The 21,583-nt window shown below is 48.8% G+C and overlaps 1 protein-coding gene across 1 annotated transcript; it reads right to left on the bottom strand.

Annotated features, from left to right (window-relative positions):
- Positions 1–3,737: 3,737 nt before the first annotated feature.
- CCT7 (chaperonin containing TCP1 subunit 7) lies at positions 3,738–21,573 on the bottom strand. Its single transcript, XM_030563186.1, has 12 exons — positions 21,476–21,573; positions 19,444–19,597; positions 16,070–16,176; positions 15,646–15,771; positions 14,590–14,642; positions 13,385–13,556; positions 11,169–11,333; positions 9,177–9,365; positions 8,019–8,116; positions 6,839–6,971; positions 5,262–5,468; positions 3,738–4,332 (listed from the first exon to the last, which is right to left on the bottom strand). The coding sequence occupies exons 1-12, from the start codon at positions 21,479–21,481 to the stop codon at positions 4,108–4,110; spliced, it is 1,635 nt and encodes a 544-aa protein (XP_030419046.1). The 5' UTR covers positions 21,482–21,573; the 3' UTR covers positions 3,738–4,107.
- Between the last annotated feature and the right edge of the window lie 10 nt (positions 21,574–21,583).

Genomic DNA, 21,583 nt, shown 5'->3' with positions numbered 1-21,583 from the left:
CTTTCTTTGTTTCCCAGTCTCTGCAAAACCCAATCTGACCCAGTGTATGCAAACCATCCTAGGGGTGATTAACAATCTCAGGAACTCTAGTAATCACCTTGCCCCTTGTTTTGGCTCTTGGGGGATTGTGATTAACCCTCCCCTCCCACATGGAGTTGCATACAATCCCTGGCTCACAATGACACACGAAAAGCCACTCAAACTTTATACAAGATAGTCCCCAAAGATACAGTGTGTGGTTGCAACATTGGCCGCAACCACCATCTTGTAGCTGGAGAAAATGGGGGAGAGCTGTTGGTTATATAGCCAGCCTTTACCAATCAAGGGCAGAACCCTGCATCTCACGTACCTGACCGGGCTGCCGCACCCATTTGACTTGATGCTTTGACTTTGGAATCAGGAGGCCCCACCTGGCTATTTAGCCCTGTTAAGTCTCTCCCCTATTTCAGGACTCCTCTTCTAGTTTTTTTTAAAGTCACACATGACCAGTGGCCTCTTTGAGCCAGTGTGAAGAAACACAGGACATGCCGTGTGGCTCAGACCCAACACCCACCTCGCTTAGCTACGGATCTCTGGCAGGGACTAACAGCAGATGCTCCAGAGAAAGGTGTAAGAACCTCTCAGTAGGCAGTTGGGAGATAATCCTGACCCCGACATTAGATCTCATCCTGATCTCTAAAAGCTAGAGATTGGCTTGAACCCTGAAGCATGAGGTTTAATACCCCTTCCAAAATGCTTGTTAGCAATAATTATTATAAAATGGATAGTTTTATTATCCATAGAAATAATCAGTCTCTTTGAATCTTGTGAAGTTCTTGGCCCCAGCAACGTCCTGTGGCAAGGAGTTCCACAGTCTAATTATGCACTGTACATAACAGTATTTCCCTTTATCAGTTCCGGATCTGCCACCTTTACATTTTGTCAGATGTTCCCTTGTTCTTGTGTTGAGTTGCACTAACCCACTGCAGGAAGCCAGTCACAAGCTGGTCTTGCTCGACCCCACTTCTTCCTTCCCTGGGGCAGACCAGTCTTAGCCACACCCACAGCTGCGTTCCAGTGCTCTGGGTTGTAGCAGTAATGACGGAGCGCCTGAGACCCGTTAGGTTACATTTACATCAGCTGGTGGGTGTGGATTAGCCTTCCATTTTGGATGGCTTTACACCAGTAGCTGCAGCTTGACGTCCAAAGGAAGGAAGCCTGACTGTAAGCCGCTTTGCAGAAGCGTGCTAACAGGAGACAGAATGCTTTAAACTCCTTTAAATTCTCCTTTGCCGTGACGGCTACTGCAAAACACCACTTCCATCACTGCTGAGTAACATCTCCTTGTTTCCTTGTTCTCCCCTCTGTCAAGTGTAAGCTCTTGGGGCAGGGACCACTGCTGTATTCTTTGTACAGTGCCTTGCACGATGGGGCCCCAGCGGATGACTAGGGCTCTTGGGTCACGTCGTAACGGTGGGCAGAAAAGGAGTAGGTAGTTCCATGCTTGTGAGGTTGGCTCGCCGACTTCTTGTTCCTTCCACTTCCTGCCGAAGCCAAAGCACATGGGGAAGGGCCGTTTGTGACGCTCAGTGTCAAAGGTGTGACCGAGGTTTCACAGATGTGGTCTTTGTCACCCCTTTTCGATGGCTAAAGAGGCACAGCAGAGCTGCCAAATCATGCTACGTGCAGCAGGCTTTTATCTCAACAAGACATGCTAGGCCACGGTCAATATACGTGCCTGGGCACTGGGAGAGACTGTTAGAGGAGCCAGGGGATGGACACATCTTCCCTAGAAGTTATTTGTAGTTATTTCAATGTAAATGATAAAGACACCCCATCAGTGTGACAACATAATCCCAGCAGCGTTCAAATCATCCCTCAGTGGCACTCTGCCAGAAAGAGACCTACAAGAACTCATTCCTTAATGGCTCTGGAAAGCAGGCCCCAGCCTTGTCCTAAGTCCCTATGGAACAGGTGTCCTCCGCTGTGCACCCAGGTCACCAAGTTCGGGCGATTTTGGAGCTGGGGGAATGGTCAAGAGTCAGACCTCTCCCAGGGAACACCCTGCCGGCTGCTGCCTGATAACCAGGGGAGTGAGCTCCAGCAGCAATGCTGGCCTCAGCTGTAGTACAGCCAGGGGAGAGATGATCCCTCAGGTAGGCTGCTCCCAGGCCATATGAGGCTTTATAGGAGATAGCCAGCACCTTAAACAACTTGATAACCAAAGGGAAACCAGTCCAGGCTCCAGAGCAGCGTGTATGATACTCCCAGCAAGATGCCCTGCTCAATAAGCAGCTGTGTTCTGCACCAGCTTTCCTCTGCAAATGGCTTTAAGATGTAGCCACATGTAGAGTCATTGCAGCAGCCTAATCTGGAGTTAACAATGGATAACGGCAGCAAAGTCGGCAGGCCCAAGGAACGGATGTTAATGGAAGATGTGAACTGCTTTGAAAACCCAAACCAGAACAAATTTTGCGATCTTTAGATGTGTAAAGCTCCCCTATCCCTGTAGCATGAGCACCTCGCAATCTTTAATGGATTTATCCTCACAACACCCCTTGTTAGGTGGGACAGTGCTGCTATGTCCATTGTACAGATGGGCAACGGAGGCACAGAGACTATGAGACTTGCCCAAGGTATGTCTGTGTCTGTGGCAGAGCAGGGAATCAAACCCAGGTCTTATGTCAGGGCCCTAAGCCACCAGTCCATCCTTCCCCTCTACATATCTTCTAAATTTGTAAGTCACTTACATTTATTTCCTGCCAGAAAAGTGTTAAGTTAATTAGTGTTGCCAGGCATTTCCCCCTTCTTCAAACTCATTTTGCAGCGTCAAAACTATGATTTTCCCCATTCTTGGACACTGCTGGCTTGTGACTGGTTAACACGTTCCTGGTAAGGTGAAGGTTACACCCAGGAAGCATTTGTTTTTCTGTCTGTAATAGTTAGCATGTCCTTAGGGCCTTCCAAGCAAGGATTTCACATTCTCCTTTTTTGCAGATAGCCTGCAATAAGTAATAATGTGATTTGTGGTGCAACCAAGTTTAAACTTGCCTCTTGAAATAAGAGCTCAATGGATTGATACCAGATCAATACAATTCTTTCAGCTCTCTTCCCACATCTGTTCATCCCACCCCCCACCGTCACATGACCTCAGCACTAGCACCTAAACAGCAGCCTGGAAACCCCCCACCTCCCACACCTTGTTTATCAGTTTGACAAGTCATCCAGGTTTGCCAGGTGCATGAAGGAAAGTCATTAGTCTGCACGAGAAGGGCCATGCTCATTATACCGTGATCTAGTACATAACTGCCCTGGTCCCCAGCCTCTCCAACCCCATTACTCCTTGATGGAAACTCAAATATCCACAATTATCATGCAACAAAGAGATGGGAGGGAAGGCGCCAGCTGCACTTTACAGTTTTCCAATGGCAATCAGACAGGCTTCCAGGACAGGATCAGCAACAGCATTTACCCCAAATGGGGTTTCATTGAACAGAGGATCTCATGGGTTACTAAACTCAGGCCAATAAAGCTCATTACACATTCTGTGACTGCTCTGAGAGACAAATAAACAAATTAGGAGATTTGCCTTCTAAGGCAAAGCATCTAAGCAGGTCTGCCCCAGATCCTGCCAGCTACAGCACACAGCTGACATGTTTCACAGAAACAGAGGATGTTTTAAGAATCCTACAACCACCCTGGGTGTTTCCCCATCGAAGCAGATTCTAATCAGAGAAAAACAAGGGAATCCGCGGCTAGCCACAAGGTGCTTGTAACTATTTATTGTGTTTGTGTCTCGGTTCAAAACTCTAATAGAAAAACCAATAAATACAATCACGAACTGTCACATGCCAGCACTGCACGGAGTTCCATAGTGGGAGGACGACAAGAGCCTAGAGTGGGACCTAGAAGACATGGAGCCCAGGGTTCCACAAGAGGCTGCTGCTCTCGACTCTGATTTGGTTTCTCAGTTGGCTGTAAACCCGTCAAGTAGCCAGGTGGTAAATGGTTTGTAAACTAGGAGAAGCTCGGCATCAATTCTTTTTTAAACTGGGATATTTTAGTAGCTAGTAGCCACCGGTGTTGTCCCTGGGCCCCACGTCATAGGACATTGACAAAGACACATTCTCAGTGGTTGTGTGGCCTGCCCCTTCCTCTGCCCCGCCCACCAGGAGCGGCGTCTACTGTAGAACGGGGATTCTTGATGGTTTCATCTACGGACACGATAAGGCAAGCAGCCTCAGACGCCGCCGTCAGAGCGTTGATGCGCACAATGGCCGGCTCCCACACGTAGGCTTCAAAATTATCAGCGATATCTTCGTTGTTCACGTCCACACCGTACCACGTACCTCCCTGCGGAAGACAGCAGGAGGAAGGGTCAGTTACGCAGCAAACAGTAGACAAGAAGACAGGGAGAAGAGAGACAGCTCCTATGTGCTAACATGCAGCAAGGGACAGCAGTTCTCCTCCTCATTAACCTCACTTGCCATCAGAAAGAGTCTTGCTTGAGGGAAGTATTAGCTCTTAGCACTTTCCATCTGCCAATTGCATTATAAACAATTAACTATGCCCCACATTATCTCTGGGATTCACACCACTTAATGTACTGAGAAGCCAACGGAGAGAGACCCAAGTGCCCCCCACACCCAACCCAGATCTCAGGAACTGCCAGCTCCTAGGCCTGGGCTCAGACTGCATCTTTCCTAACGAAAGGGTGCAATCGCCTACCTTTTACATAGCATTTTACAAACTCTCCCTCACTATCAACCTCATGGCTAACGCTGCTTAGATGCAGTCATCTCTGGGGTGGGACATGGCAAAGATCACAAACACTGCCCAACTGTTTGCTAGGAAGGGAAGAGCAATACTGCAGTCAAGGGAACGTTCCAGGGGCACTTAAGGAGGCAACCTATAATTGTCTGAAATGGAACCTGGCCAGGTTTGCATTTCCTTTGAAAAGCACTATCGACTTTTAGAATCCATCACTTTAAGGTTTAAAATAGAAGACTCTTCTCCTGACAAGTGATGCCTTTTCAAAAAGCAAATCAAAACCCCGGTAGCAATTCTAAAAAAGTCACCCCATAGCTGCAAATCAAAAAGAAAACAGTTTCTCTTTATAACCAGCGGCAGATTCCTCATCACATGTGAAAACAAACCACAGTACTTAATCAAAGAGGCAGCAACTGAACCAGTTACAGCTGTATTACTGCTCTGTTCTGCAGGCTTCAGAAATTCAGTTATTGGTTCCCTGGAAACACGTTCGTTCAAAGGGGCGAGCCCACCTGGGCGTGTTTGGCTCTCAGTTTGTTCAGAATGTTGGTGGCATCAAACCCGGCATTGTCACAGAGCTGGCGTGGAATGATCTCAAGGGCTTTAGCATAAGCGCCTATCAGCAACTGCTGTTTGCCTGGAATGGTCCTGGAGTAGTCCCGGAGGTATTTTGAAAGTTCCATCTCTATAGCACCACCACCAGCAACAACGGAGTCATTCTGAAACGGAGCAAGAGTAAAACATTCCATTACCTTTCTCCAAATACAACGATTACGCTGAAACTAGCTCCCGAATAGAGGAGAAAGCCCAGGACACAAAATTAACCTGTCACAGATCTGGCTGATGGCATCTCTGGATCTGGAGTGTCGACATCACGCAAGCCACCACCAACGTCAGGACAACCAGTCAGCTTTGCGGGTAGTTTCTGCAGAGGGTCAAAGGCTCCTCCAGGCATAGGAGGAGAGGCTCTGGAAGGGGAGCGTACCCTACCACTGACACACACGGGTACCTTTTCTCCAGCTCCATGTTCTCTCAGGCCAGACAGACCTGACTAGTAGTGAATGAAGTTACTTTCACTTCCATCAAGTGGTCAAAGAGGTGGCACAATCCTGAAGTGCTGGTTTTACTAAGCAATTGCTTTGCTGCTGAGCGACGCTACTAGCTAGTTCTCCTGACATTTCCTTCAGTAAATCGCAAATTGAGGAGTCTTTGCTAGAAGCAAATGGTTCAAAATCCTAAACTGTTTCCTCTTATGTCCCACAAGGCACCTGTGCTCTGAGAACGCCTTACCTCAAAGTATACTAACACAGGAGTAGCTAGATGCGTGACGTGCTATCCAGAAATGCCCACAAGCTATCAATGATGACAAGCACATGAAGGGGGGAAGAGGAATAACAGACACGCAGAAACAGATAAATATCACTGTCCCAGTGCCCCTAGCCCTGACTCATATCAGTTGGCTAGCTGCTTGGAGAGCCACAAGGATGCGTTTCAAGGAGAAAGCCGATGGCTTACGTCCAGTGTGGGACAGGGCAGGACTGAAAAAAGCCTTGAAGGAAGATGAGAGAGAAGCAGGCAAGTGTGTCAGGGGTACTCTGCTAAAGCACCATCCGAACCAAATGGAAGAGCCATTCTGCATCCCTGGGGATTCCTCATCACTCAACTGACTGGGGTTAGCGCATACATGCCCCGTTTAGTCAGAGGGCAGTTCTAGCCTCCAGGGCTGTGCTAGAGGAGAACGCCAGACAGTGTTCAAGGGTGGCTGGCTTCCAAGGGCCTGTGTTACTTTGGGAACTGCCCCTTTGACACCGGCCAGCTTTCCGTTCACTGCACTATGGGAGTGGAGACCCACGGTACTGCTTCTCCTGAGATGGCAGGATCCTTCCGCCCCTGAACAAACACGTTCACGTTTTCCTTGCCCCACACATTTTCCCAAAACATCCCTCCGCCCCAGGTGCTGCACAGGATTTACCTCCTTGCTAAGGAAGGTAAGTTTCAGGTCCTAGACAGGCTGCGAGGCCCTTTCGAACAAAAACCCTAGGCTATGGTAAATGTAAACAGCTAGGCAATGTCTCCAGCTCCTCCATACCTTGATTGCTCTCCTGACTATCATGATGGCATCATGCAGGGACCGCTCAGTCTCTTCCATAAACTGCTCTGCACCTCCTCGCAACAGGAGCGTGCACGTCTTGGCCTTTGGACAGCCTGTGAAGAAGTTGTACCTGCCGAGAGCAGAGCACGTCAAGGGTTAGCACTGCCACGATAACCAGCACCTGGGGCTCATCTAACAAACACGTGGTGTGCAGCAAGCCGGGGTGTAAGTCTACCCAGCGCTAGCCTGCCACGCACTGACTGGCTGCAGACCCCGCTGTCACGTTCTAACAGTTCTGTAATGCGTTCTGACATAGCGTGCATGGAAATGGGAGCCATCAAAACACACTAGAGAACTGTTACCGCACGGCCAAACGACGTGCAGCAGGCTAGTGCGCAGCAGACTTACCCCCTAACCTGCTGCAAACTAAGTGTTCATGTAGACAAGTCCTTAGACAGCTTCGAAAGGTGCTTTGTGGGTGATATGGCAAGAGAGAGATTCCTTTCCAAAGCTGAACACATATCTGCAGCCCTTCTAACTTGTACTGTGACCCTGTCGAATCTCCACTGAAACAGGGGAGGGCCAGATTAGTCTATGAATGGGATGCAAATTCTCCCGCAGATACCCAGTACTCCCCGCCGCCCGAGTCTGTGCTGAAGCAGTTATCTGGGGAGATTTTCCTGGGGCCCCACAGGACAAAGTGGGGAGAAACAAACAGCCAGAGGGGTTAGAATGTTGGGAGTTAGTCCCCAAGAGGCCCTCTCCTTTGAGATGGGCCACAGGATGAAAAAGCTGAAAATCCACGGATATTAAGCTTCATTTGTACTAGCTGATGTACAATGTTGCTGCAAGGTGTCAACACAGCTGCCCCACTCAACCCAAGAAGGATGGAGGAAGGGATGCCTATATACTTTTGCACATCGCTGCAGGATCCTTTGGGATGAAAGTCCCTATGTACATAGAAGACACCACATTAAGTCCACTGGCCCTCCAGAAGCGTGAGGTGTGATACCCTTGGCCAGACATCAAGACAAAACATGGAGAGATACTCAAACACGCTGAGATTTCACCAGGTTAGCACTTTACCTGCCAGAAATGTTAGTGTTACAGCAGTAACATTCCAACACAAATTAAAATGCCACGTTACACTGAACAGTTCAAGCTATAGTATATTTACCTCTCTCCTCCAATCTGGGCCTCCTCGAAGAGTTCACACCGCCCCAGAACATCATCTGTCAGGGCATTAACGCTTGTCTGAATAGACCCACCACAAGCCTGCAACATACAGAAGAGACAAGGTGGCTTTAGTGTAACAGCAGAGGGACACGCCCAGACAGCAGGTTACTCTTCTGCACTGGCAGCATAATCACAGTGCCTTGTACCTGGCTGGCATGACTGTGACCTCCTTCTCCCAGGCACGGAGCAGCCTGGGCTGTAGCCACCCCCACGAGAAGGCTTAAGACCAGCAAAAGAGACCAGAAATGCCAGCCAGGAGCAGCACAGCCCCTAAATGAAGGGCTCGGAAAACCTGACTGTTACACCAACATAATCAAATCAGTTAACCCCCACCCCCAACAACTGGTACAAACACTAGGTGCAGAGCAGGCTGAAGCAGTACACAGAGCACACTGGGCTCACAGAGATCCTTTTGGCAGAGGAGCTTGTGCTTTGCAGACACCAGTCAAGTGACATGGGTGGGATATTTAACCTATTTACAGATGGATAAACTGACGTACAGGTAAAGAACGTGTAAGAAGGGCACTGAACTCCCAATCTCCCACTGGGATGTGGGCATCTAACCCCCTCAGGCTCCTTTGAAAATCCAAGGCAGAGTGACTTGCTCAAAGCCACCGAATGACTGTAGTAAAGTCAGCAAAAAGACTGCAGGAGTCCTAGTCCAACCACTACGGCACAATCCCCCGTACAGTAAAGCTTTTAAAATGCTCCTCCATGTATTAGCAAAGCATCAAATGGTTTAAAAGATATTTTTAAATCTTCACTCGTAATGTCCCTTTCCTCATGCCATCTGCATTGTTAGTGCAGTGCTTTATGAGTGATCTGGCCAGCAGACAAGCAACCCCAGGCATTTCCCCCACTTGCAACCTCCCCAAACCCGTCCCATGACCCCTCTGCGGGCTGCAACCCCAGGCTGAGAAACACTGATCTAAATGAGTTGAGGACCCCTTGGAAGTACCCCAGGGGGTACTGTCATACTCCAGGTTGAGAACCACTGGCTTACAGTTCAGTACAGGGCAGAGAGGGAGTGAAAAAAGCCTTGAAGGATTAATAGCAAATCTAAACCCTTTATTACCAAAAAAAGAAAAAACAAAGTTACCATCATAGTCCTTTTGAGATCTTCTTCTGGAACTCGACCAGCACAAAACATGTCCCTGTCTGCAAAGTACTGAGTAGCTACGTCACCAATCGGAAGTTTGGACAAGACAACTTTGGCTCCCGACTTGTGGATTTTGTCTAACTTGTCATACAAGATGCTCCACTCTGCATCCACAATGGCCTGGTAATCCTAGCGGAAAAGAATCACATACAAGCTTGCAATGCAGTTTCATTACAAAGAACTGCAGATGCCATTGGAGGTTACCTGCACAGGGAGATCCCTTGTGAGACAAAAGACAGCGATGATACCGCTTTATACAGCCTTGGAAAGATGTTTGCTTTACACGCTCACAGGCAATTTTAGGTCACTCATTTTTGTAAGGAGACACAGAGAAAGTTAAAAAGCTTCAAGCAGCATGACTAACAGATAAAGGGATTGGAGGAACTAACAGGAAGTCAGTGACAGCTCAATGTATCTTGATAACAAGTGATTAATGGGGAGGAGAAAGGAAGGGTTGTACAAATACCGAAGTGTTATTTATAGGAAGGAGAGGAGACTGTAATGCAGTTAGCACAAGGAACTAATATAGAATACACTACAACAGAGAAGAACGCTATGCAGATAGCGACTGATATTTATCTTGTGCTTTTCCATAGTGCTCACACTTCACAAACCAGACACAAAAGAGTCACTCCAGCCTTCACTAAAACGCAGCCATTGCTGGGTGGCAAGGATTTAAACGGGGCACAGCAACGCTATAGAACCACTCAGGACAGAAAGTAAAGAAAACCATTATTTGCTGGGATGGCCTGGAGAATTTATGGGGAACTAAGTAATTACCCAGACTGTAACATGGCCAAGACACCAAGATTAACTCCTCTATTCCCGCATAAAATGCAAGGCGATCTCGAGCGACCACGATTGCTGCGGGAACCAAAAATCAGGAACTCAGCCCTAAATTAAATTCTCAGCCCTAACACTGGCCCCCAGTAGTTTTGCCTTGAGCTTCCTCCCACTTGATGAGGGGGCCAAAGTGTAGGTGTACGGCTTCAGTGTTATCAGAAGCTAAACATGCCCAGTGGCTAAAAGCTTCACCTTGTTTCAACGCACTGTGTGACACTCTAGTGACTTCCACACATGTATGAAAACCAGCACTTGGGACACTGCTCAGTTCTGGTTTATCGAGAGGGCCGGTCACTGGTGTAGATGCAGCATGAGCCATGGGCTAGAGGCAGCGTTTCCCAAAGTGGGTCACAACCACCCCCCCACCGCCCGAGCACAGGGGGTGTCACAAGATGTGCACGCTGCACAGCCTGGGGCGGCTGTGTGTCCTGGCTACTGCTGCCCCGCTGTACCATGGGCGCTGTGCAGGGACAGCACTGGCTCATCAGCACAGTCGCTCTGCAGCACACACAGGGCAGTGCAGCGAGGTGGAATCGACTAGCAGGAATGGAGCTCACAGCTGCTGCTGCATCAATCCCAGGGGCAGCCGACGGAGAGCCGAGGCCAAGGGAGTTCAGTTGTTTTCTGGCCTGACCTTGTACAGGTTGTCAGGTCCCGTTGGGTTTGGGTCACGGCTCTCTCTCAGACCCCTGGGGGTCACATTAACAGAGGTGAGTCCAAAGGGGACGTGGCATGAACGAGTTTGGGAATTACTAGGGTAGAGAACAACACAGTGGTACTGTCCTTTTCATATTGGCCAGGGATAACTCGGCTGGGGGTGGCACACTGGGTTTCAGCTGGAACAGCCTGCCCAGGTACATGGACCTTAAATAAGGCCAATGATGCATATCAGTCCGAGCTGGTAAGACAAGGATACACAGTGCAGCGACAGTTACATGTGGAAGGGCAACAGGCCAAACCCATCCAAGAGTGAACAGCAGCTCTCCTCCACCAAAGGGTTAGAAGAGGCGCCGAAATCATCAGAGAAGCCTCATTCTGCACTGGAAGTGCACGTTCGTTTTGGTCCTGATCTTTCCTTTTAGCTCTTACCTTCACGTTGTTGACTCTCACTTCAGCATTGTCTTTCTCTGCTTTGAGCTCTAGCTCGATGTTCAGCAGAGCGATCTTGGGGGACTCGTACTTTTTCGGTTGCATCTCAAACCCGGCGTAAGAGAATGTTTTCTTAAAGGCAACTCCAGCCACCAGCTGGGACTCCTGAAAGAAGGGGGGTTGATGTTGGGGTTAGCCAGGCAGGGTTAAAGAGCTCCTGCAGGAGGACTCCCTGCTTCAGAATCAGTGAAAGCAAAGTGCCATTTATCCTACGACAGCTGTTTCTTCTGGTTAACCCACCCTTACAGAACACACGTGGCAGACATTTCTCTCCTCTGCCCAGAAAACCACCCTCTCCCATCAGCACACAAGATACCATCGCAAGAGGCACTATACAAAACTCAGGCTCAACAGACAGCGCTCTCCAGCCTCTCTCTGATGCCTTTCCCATTTGTACCCTTTGAAGATGCCTACCCCTGCTCAATCATCTCCCTAAACGTGATCTCTTTTTGCCTTATTCTAGCTTGCAACAAGCTCGGGATGGGAGCTGCTATGCACATGAGACTGGCTTGCCCAACACTGACCCCTAGGGTGGAATCTTTTTAACACTCCATGTTGGAAAAAGTCAAAGTCACATACTACATCTTTCTAACAACCCACTAGCTACCACATGGACTTCTCCCAGGCAGGCTTCCCTGCAGGGTCAGCTACTCCCGGGAAGTACAGTCTCAAGGTTATTAGAATGGGGCTTCTGCACCAGGCCTTCAGAAAATGCCAGTTTCCTTTCACAGCACTCCCTTCTCCGGCCCTCTGGGAGGAGTCAGGGCACAGCTCCAGCCCTGGAGTTACAACCACCTCCTGTCTCACCCCAAACTCAGCAAACATGCTGGCAGCTCCTGTCTTGAGCATCCAGAATCCAGACGCAGCACGTCCATTGTGACCAGGAGGAGCTGCCAAAGCCACAAAAGCCCTCCCCAGAGTACATGAGCATGGCCCCCAAAGTGACCCAAAACCTCCACACAGCCTGGATGAGGAGTAACCTCAAGAGTTCAACCGACACCCTGGAAAGCAGGATGCTGCACTATCCTCAGGCTCAAAGACCTGCCCTGCTAAACCCATCAAAACGGCAATCGGGGGGAAAAGCTATCCTCAAAACTGTTCAAAACCAAATTCAAGGGCAAACAGCATCTGACAAAACTAGCTTCCACTCTCTGTAGCTCCTGCCAGAAACAGCTGAACTGATTTTCCTCAGAAAGTAAGGAAATAGGATGGTGTCTCCCATCTGAAATCAGCTGGTGACTCTCTGAAATGCTAGCAGACCCTCAGTTATGACTGAGTGCATGCAGAACGAATTCCGATTGACTACATTACCTGTCTAGGTAAGATAATGGCATAGTGATCATCTCTTTCCTCCATGGAAACGTCTGTGTGAAGTATTTACAGGCAGAAACAACCACAGAATAACAATTCACTCACTAGAGACTAGTACAGGCTCCAATTTTCAGTAGAGATATGCTACCTAACCCACCATCTACATGGGATTAAGATATAAAAGAGACTGAAATAGCACCAACTGGCCCTTCTATTGAGGTACGTAGGTTTAATACTATGTACCACAGGTGGTCAGATACCATGGTGACGGGCACCATATAAGAACCTAGGCAAACACATGGAAATGGACAATCCTTCACAGCTCATATCGTCCATTTCCCCCCGACTAATTCAGGATGAGTCCCCCTGCAGTATGTAAGCAAGGATGTTACATTTCTTTGGGTCCAGAAGTAACTAAGAACTACCACCTGGCTAAGGGCTGAAGACCCGACTTCACTGCCTTGTGGAGTCCTTCATCCCCGCATGGAGCGGCTGTAGTGAAAGCTAGAAACACAGAAGCCACCACCACCAGTGATAGCACTACACCCCTGCTCTGTACAAAGGGCAGCGCTGCAGAGGCTCTGGATGGTTGGCGTGCACAGAAACACAACCCTACCCACTCCTGCCTGTTTGCGAACTGACGTGGGGAATTACAGAGAGAAGGCAAAACAAGAAACCACTGGCCAGTGTGTGGCATGTCTGTGCCAGGATTTTCATGCCCAAGAATAAGAGCAAATGATTAGGGCTCTAAGGGATGTGCACAGGCCGGCCATAGGGTTTTCTCTGCTGTGTAGACAAACCCTAAGAACTCCTCTGTGCTAGCAGGAGCCTCAGACAGAACTTACTTCCAGGGCACCTCCTTGCACCTTCTTTATTCCAATCATCTTGAGCTGCAACAACTCATCAAGCATCATGACGGCATCTACCACCATCCGGGAGAAGAAGGCCTTCTGCTGGGAGATCAGCTTGGAGTTGAGGGCTGTGGCTGCACACTTCTCCAGCAGCCTTCTTTGCTCACTGCAAGAGAAAAGAGAAGTCACATCCTGCATATGTCTCAGTGCCCTCTGCCAGATCGTAAAGCATTTCATATGCATTTCTTAAGCCTCACTCCCCCCTCCAACCCAAATGAGGAAGCATTAGCCTCCTTTTACAGAGAGGGAAACGGAGGCACACAGCATTTAAGGTCCAAATTTTCAGAAAGGGCCTCTCTAGTTTACAGAGCTCCACCTCAGCCACCATGGGTCCATATGTCAGAAGTGCTCAGCACCCACAACTCCGACCAAAGTCCACAGAAGCCACCAGCGTTCAGCTGTTCTGAAACACAGACTCCAAGGATCTCCAGTGGGGCACCCAAACTAGAGGCCATTTTGAAACCTCTGGCTTACGCTACTTGTTAAGAGGCTGTAAGAGGGCAGGAAACAGAACTCAGGAGGGACCTGAACTCACTGCTGTGTCAACTAACAGTTCCCAGAGCTACTGTATTTTGCATCCACTGACGGATGTGCAAGGGCTTCCCCTACAGTCGGTAGAAATGATAAAAACCATTCAGTGTGCAACATTCCCTCCTCATTAGAGCAGCTCAGTTCATTGGGGACAACAGCTGCTCACGGGGGTAAATAAAACGAGGCACATAATAAGTGGCCTGATTTTCAGAGACATGCTGAGCATCTAAGATGCTTGCTGATTTCCGTGGGAGCTGCAGGTGGTTCAGTACTCAGTGTGAAAAATCAGGCCATTCATTTAGGCGCCTAGCATTATGCACCCAAGCTGGCAAACAATGGCCTAGATACTTTTCTGAAGTAGCAGCCTTGGGAGAGAGAGCACAGCATCTTCTTAGTCAGACCTACAAATTCCAAATTCAGAGCAAAATCTATCTGTGGCTGCAGCTACAGATCCCAGATCTGAATTTGGCCTGGAATCTTCAACCCAGGACCACATAAAGTTCAGCAAAAGACAACTTTTAAATGCCTCTGAATCAACAAGGTACTTCTTGGGGCAGATGTACCACCTAGTCAGAATATAGGCTTCTCAAACTCAAATGGGAACTTACGCCTTATCTTCCTTCTTCACTGTCACTGCAATCTCTTTGATCTTATTTACAGCCTGTCAAAACAAAAGCCAGCAGCTGAAATTAGTGACTCACATTTAAGAATGTGATCAGCCCTCCAGCAGATTCTTGTATTTGTATTTCAACCTTCATTGCTACTTTTGATGCAGTTGATATTTTAACTATAGAAGAATGGCCATAGTGGGACAGCTCAATGGTCCATTTAGCCCAGTATCCTATACCCAGCAGGGGCCAGAGCCATATGCTTCAGAGGGAATGAACAGAACAGGGCAATTCTGAGTGATCCATCCTGTTGTCCAGTCCCAGCTTGTGGCAGTTGAAGATTTAGATGCACACAGAGCACGGGGTTGCGTCCTTGACCATCTTGGCTAATAGCCATTAATGGACCTATCCAAGTATTTCAGCTATTTTACTGCTTCCACCAGTAATCAAGAACCATCTCCTTAAACATCACTCCTCAGCAAGAAACCCAGGATCTATACTATCACTGGAACGCCTTTACTTCTGTCAGCACAAGCAGGGATAGGAAACCAGATCTAGAAGCAGATGAGATATGCTGAAGCCACGTGTGTAACTCAAGCGCACTTTTAAGTGCAAGCAAAATTCCTATGGATGCAGAGGATGGGGTAGTAAACTATGTTCACTTCCTTTTTAAAATGGCAACATACCCTGATGCTCCCTCCAAAACACTGTTCTGACAATGTTGGGACAGGACACTGAAGTGAGTCTTTGGGCATTTTAAGTCAGCTCTCCCACATTCGGCCAGGCTAAGAAAGACGCTATTATAAAGTCCCTAGTAGTAACAACTGAGATGAGATCTCAACTCAGAAAGGCTTAACTGGCTGCGGTTGTGTTTTAAAGAATCCAGCTGATATTTTGCAGTGGGGTGGAAGGGATTGTTACTGCTCATGCTACTCTCCCCACCCCCAATCCACTTTAGAGATGATTTTTGCCAAAATCACTGTCCAAGATATTCTAGACAACTATGCAATTTTGTGGTACCAAAGGGACTCCCCACTAACCCATGCACTTCCCTACCAGCTCGGTTGCAGTGCGGAAGGCTCGGATGATGATCTGAGGATGCACACCCTCCTCCACGTAGGGCTTCACTTGTTTCAGGAATTCTGCAGCCAGCATAGTCACAGAGGTTGTGCCATCGCCAACCTGCAACATCACAACGCAGTTTGTTCACATCACTATCACATCTTCAAGGTTCTACATTAGCACAAGATCATCAAACCCAAACAGTACAGCAGTTTCAGAAAAACATCCCACTCTTAAGCATGAGGTGTACATACTTTGAATGCAAACATGGACATGTGACTTAAACACTTATGCTGCCAGTGCCTTCCAGAGACTTGAGCAACACACAAGGCCCCACTTGGTATCCCAGCATTTCATAATATGCTTCCTCTGTCCTCCTACGTTTATGCTTCAGAAGCACAGCTGTTCACATTCATACCTCTGCATCCTGAGATTTGGCAATGTCCACTAACGTCTTAGCAGCAGGGTGGACAACATCAAGAAGTTTCAGGATTGTTGCGCCATCATTCGAGATAGTTGCTTTGCCTATGGTTTTAGAAAAAGAGTTAAGTCCAAAGTTCCTGACTGAAGACACCTGCCTTCCCGCTCCAAAGGTAGCTGTAAACTCCAGCATTTGAGGGCATTATTTAGAACTCAAGGCCAGTTAGATTAATATTTTGATTAGTTTAACACACCACTATGCTTCACTCTATTTTCCTTTTCAGGAAAAAGTGGGCCCCTGGCTTTTGCTGGGATAGAAAGGTTTCCATAAAGTCTCTAAATGCCTGATTCCTCCACCATGAGCTTTGCCACTGACTTCAATCAGCACAGGATGAAGCTCTAAATCTTCATTAAAGACAACTTTTCTTCAGCCAAATGACTGTCCCTCAACAGCATTTGGACCATGATCACTGCTGTATTTCCACATTCCCACAAGTTGAAAGTGACTGACTACTGCTGACAAATCAGATGGAAAGGACAGGAAATAGTCCAAGCTGAGAAAAAAGGAAACAGTATAGATGGTGAAAAGCAAAATGGATTTGAAAGATGGCCAGTCTTAATCTTACTGCAGCTAAGCCTTTTTTAAAAAACAAGAATTTTGATGTAAGAGTGCCTCTAACAACCCTGCTTGATAACATCACCTCACTCTCCTTCCCATTCTTTGGTTATTCTTTGTATGTGGTTCTATACAAATGGAGCAAGCTGGGTTATTAGGTGCCACAGTGGGTTAATGCAATAACTCTTCATAGAAGGAAACTGTTAAGTGTTGAAGGCTGCCTCAGTAACGCTGTTCAGGCTGCTCAGTGCTTCTGTCCTTGGAGCTCCAATGTTATCACTACTACCAGCAGATAATGCAGTCTGCTCATTCCGATGTTACTCAAAAGACAGATCACAGACTTGGTTCAGTGGAGAAGGTGCTCGGCCAAGTTTATTGTCAACAAAGCACAGTACTAGCTCCCTGGATCTATGTCTCAGGTACACAAACACAGGCATGCGAATTACAATGGACTCAGTCAGCAGTGGGATTTTCTGCGGCCCTCTCAGTTGGACAAAGGGTTAAGGTGAGGTACTCCAACATTTACAGACTGAGATAAACAAGTTGCATACCTCCTTACGTATTTCATAACATCTATTTTTTACCTCCCCTTGTTCCTGATATTTTGGACAAAACATTCTTATTCATTATTTTGTCAAGCCATCTTATCTTGTACTAGATTGGGATGTAGCTGTACTAGCTGGAATATATTTACGTAAATATCCAGTGCCTAGTACACTAGCAGCAACTTTGCCAAGTTCATGTACTAGACAGTGAACTTGTAAGCATCTGCTTTAATACATTGCCTGACTTTGATTCACAGCCTCTGGTTCAGGCCTCAGATCTCGCATCAGGCTCTCTCTCTCTCTCTCTCTCTCTCCCCCTCCCACAGACACCTGGGCTTACTTGTGAAACAAGAGAAAATACGTTCAGCAACGTCAGTTCACTCCCTGCTCAGGCGCAGCACATCCATAAAGAGCCAAACAACTCAGCACTGCAGGCTCTCTCTGGCTGAAGCCAGGTTTATAACAAGAGAGGCACATATCTCCAACAGCCAGTGATGAGGCACTATATGTGGAGGGCTCTGTGTTACTAAAAAGAATTCTTTCCCAGGTGTCTGGCTGGTGGGTCTTGCCTACATGCTCAGGGTCTAACTGCTTGCCATATTTGGGGTCAGGAAGGTATTTCACCTGGGTTAAACTGGCAGACACCCTGGAGGTTTTGTGCCTTCCTCTGCAGCATGGGGCACAGGTCACTTGCAGGTTTAAACTAGCATAAATGGCAGATGCTCTGTAACTTGAAGTCTTTAGATTAGGGGTGGGCAAACTATGGCCCGCAGGCCACATCTGGCCCACGGGACTGTCCTGCCCGGCCCCATAGCCCCCAGCCCCTCCCCTGCAGTCTTAGCTCACCGTGCCGGCAGCACAACAGCATGGCTGGCTCCAGCCAGGTGGCGCGGCTCAGGGGTGAAGACAAGGTGCCTCCTCCCCCCCACAACAGGGGGCAGCTCAGCATCGGCGCACTCCCCAAGGGGGGGAGGTGGGAGGCTGTACTGCGGGGGCAGAGGAGCAGTGCGGGTGGCAGGAGTGCAAGGAATGCAATCAGAGGGCTCAGGAGCAGCACCGGGCAGCTGCGCAGCCAGCCAGAGAGAAGTGGCGGTTTGAAGGGGAAACAGCCACTTCTCTCCGGCTGAACGGCTGCCCCTGCTCCTCCCGAGCCCTCCGCAGGGCTGCATTCCAAAAAGGGCTGGGGGGAGGTGGTTAGGGGACAGGGGGGAGGGGGTTGGATGGGGGTGGGGTCCCGGGGACAGTCAGGGGTGGGCGGTTCTAGGAGGGGGTGATCAGGGGACAAGGAGCAGGGGGGGTTGGATGGGTCAGGAGTTCTCAGGGGGGCAGTCAGGGAGCAGAAAGTGGGAGGGGGCGGGGCAGGCTGTTTGGGGAGGCACAGTCTTCCCTACCTGGCCCTCCATACTTTTTCACAATCCCAATGTGGCCCTTGGGACAAAAAGGTTGCCCACCTCTGGTTTAGACCATGACTTGAGGACTTCAGTAACTCAGCCAGAGGTTATGGGTCTATTACAGGAGTGGGTGGGTGAGATTCAGTGGCCTGCGATTTGCCGGATGATCATGATGGTCCCTTCTGACTTTAAAGTCTATGAGGCAAAGATGTTTGTAGATCAGGTTTGAGGAGCACTGGCAGAACTGGAGAGACAACACCTGGGCTGCACTATGACAGGCTCTAGCCCGTACCATAGCACCTCCCTGTCAGGAGCACCTAGGGTTGGGGTGTTTTTTAGACAGAAAGGAAGAAAAGCTACCTTAACTCAGTCTCCTGGATAAACAACACATCCCTGTAACACTATTGGAATTTCTGTCACTAAAATACCTTCAAGTAGCTGAGGCTGGAGTAAAGGTTTTATGTTTGAGCGTGATCACAAGGAATTAGATGTGTACACTAGAAGGAGTGTCTCTGTTAGAACTGAAAGCTATTGCGTAACTGAGAGTCAGAATGAGAATGGGGGCACGGTAAGGGTGATGAGGTCTATGAATGCTGGGTTTAACTGGTGGTTTGATTGGGGGGGAGGGGCGCGAGGGTCAACCTTAGCTCTAAATTAGCCAAATCTTTCGTTTGGGTTTCCCTCCCCTTCTCGAACACAGAAGTACCATCTAGTATGTATCATGCAGGGATGTTATTTGTCAAGTCAGTCAAAAGCCACTGCCTCACATGTGGTAACAGTGAAGTGTTAAGAGGCAGCACTAGGAAGTCATGATACTTACCTCTGTCATCAACAATAAGTTTGTCCATGCCCCGGGGGCCAAGGGTGGTGCGAACAGCTTCTGCGATAACCTGGCAAGCACTGATGTTACTGAGAAGCTGAGGAATCCCTTGGGAGGTATCTGTGCCTTCCTTCAACAAGATAACTGGTGTGGGCTGAAAAGACAACACACATTAGCCAATGCCTCGCTCAGATTTTAACAGGCCAGCTAGTCACCCTAAAAATAACTGAGTATATCAAAATTTTACCCTTTCTAGCTCAGCTAATTAGTATTATTCAATAATCATTTTTCCTGATGGGAACCATTTAAGAAATCAGTTCACTGTACTAGTGTCACTGCTTGCAATTCCGTATCTAAGGCTGAAACCAAAGTGTACTCCTGCCTTAGGCTCTATACATCTGAAGACTGGATGTCGTAGAACTAAGGATTTCCATATTTTTCAGCTGTTTGGGCTTTTTCTTCTAAATTTAACCTTGACCTTGAATTTCTTGAGTTTCTAATGCATGTAGTTCACTACGCCTGTAAGCTGTGTGTGTTTTTTTAACCTTTACATTACTAAGCTGGATTCAACCTTAATTTAAATTTATCTGAAAAATACAACTAACATGAAGGAGAACCAAGACTGAGTGAGGATCCATTTCCTTCTAGAATACAACCATAATGCAACAAACACAGGTTAATGAGCAGATCCTGTTACCTGCTATGGATGTTCTGTAACCCTCCTCAGAGGCTGAATTCCTGGCCTCTCCCCCTTCAACACCATGAAGCACAATGAAATTAATACCCTCCAGCTTCAGCTCTGCACTAGATACACAGCATCCATACTACTGCCAACAGCTGTCAACAGTGCTGAAATGCTAGGCAGATAGCGTGGATGGGGCAAAGGCATTTCTACCACTTTGTCATGTCAACTTGCGGACATTTTTCAATGCAATGGTATGAACACCTGAGCCCCATTGCCAGAGGATGTTGTGAAGGCCAAGACAATAACAGGGTTCAAAAAAGAACTAGATAATTTCATGGAAGATAGGTCCATCAGTGGCTATTAGCCAGGATGGGCAGGGATGGTGTCCCCAGCCTTTCTTTGCCAGAAGCTTGAGAATGGGCGACAGGGGGTGGGGATCACTTGATGATTCCCTGTTCTGTTCATTCCCTCTGGGGCACCTGGAATTGGCCCCTGTCTGAAGACAGGGGACTTAATTAAATGGACCTTTGATCTGACCGAACAGGGCTGTTCTTATGTTCAATGTAAAACCTTTTGGAACAGTCTCTGCCTGTATGTTCCTAGGGCTGCCTTTAGCTTAGCTGGGGGAAGTGCCCTCCACAGAGATGACAGGTTTGAGCTTTACAGCACAGCCCGTCTGAACAACTTGGGGTCAGCAGGTGATAGGATCAAAGTGAGCCACGCCCATCACCAACAGAACTGTGGGGACCACAATGACTACGGCTCCCAACATGCAACGCTCCGCCTTGCCCACAGCAGACAAACTGGGCAATCAGGGGCCCCGCGGCTGTAACAAGGAGAGGCACCCGAGGACTACAGATCCCAGCATGCACTGGTTTGAGCAGCCGGAGGGGCAGGGTTGAGAGTTCTAATACCCAGAGGCATCCTTCACTGTCCCCGCCGTTTCGACCTGCACACTACAATCCCCAGCATGCAGTGCGCCACGGGCTCCCCCAGCTCGGAAGCACCGTCGCGCGCGTTGCCTGCTGTGACTGGTAGTCCCGGCGAGGCCACCATTCGCCCGCCGTAACCAGGCTGTCCGGAGCCCCCAAACCCCCTCTCTCAATGGGCTGCTCCAGGACCAGGCCGCAGCGCCCCTCGCCCCTACTGCCGCCGGGCTGTGCTGAGAGGCGGGGCGGCGGCTGCGGAGCCCCGCCGCGCCGGCTAAAGCCCGCCATCCCCCACAAATAACGGCTGATCCCGGCCGGCCAGAGCCCGGCTGGGGCGGGGGAGCCGCCGTCGGGCCGGGAAGGCCTGTCTCCGGGGCGGATGGCGGCGGATGGACCGGCCCGCGCCGATCCCACTCACCATCATTTTGACGGAACGTCTCGTAGGGCTCCTCCAGCAGCGGCGGTTGCAGGTCCCACAATGCACTGCGTTCGCGCAGAAACTTCCCGAGGGTGGGGGAGGAGTTCT

Source organism: Gopherus evgoodei, chromosome 5, assembly GCF_007399415.2.
Source record: "Gopherus evgoodei ecotype Sinaloan lineage chromosome 5, rGopEvg1_v1.p, whole genome shotgun sequence".
Lineage (NCBI taxonomy): Eukaryota > Metazoa > Chordata > Testudines > Testudinidae > Gopherus > Gopherus evgoodei.
This window is presented reverse-complemented; position numbering and strand designations above follow the sequence as displayed.

Bases quoted from the DNA above. Each gene is read 5' to 3' on its own strand.
- CCT7 (XM_030563186.1), bottom strand. The intron at 15,772-16,069 runs GTATGAATGTGA...GTGATGTTGCAG, and splicing joins CCAAATCTCAGGATGCAGAG to GTTGGCGATGGCACAACCTC. The intron at 6,972-8,018 runs GTAAATATACTA...TGCTCTCGGCAG, and splicing joins GCCCAGATTGGAGGAGAGAG to GTACAACTTCTTCACAGGCT.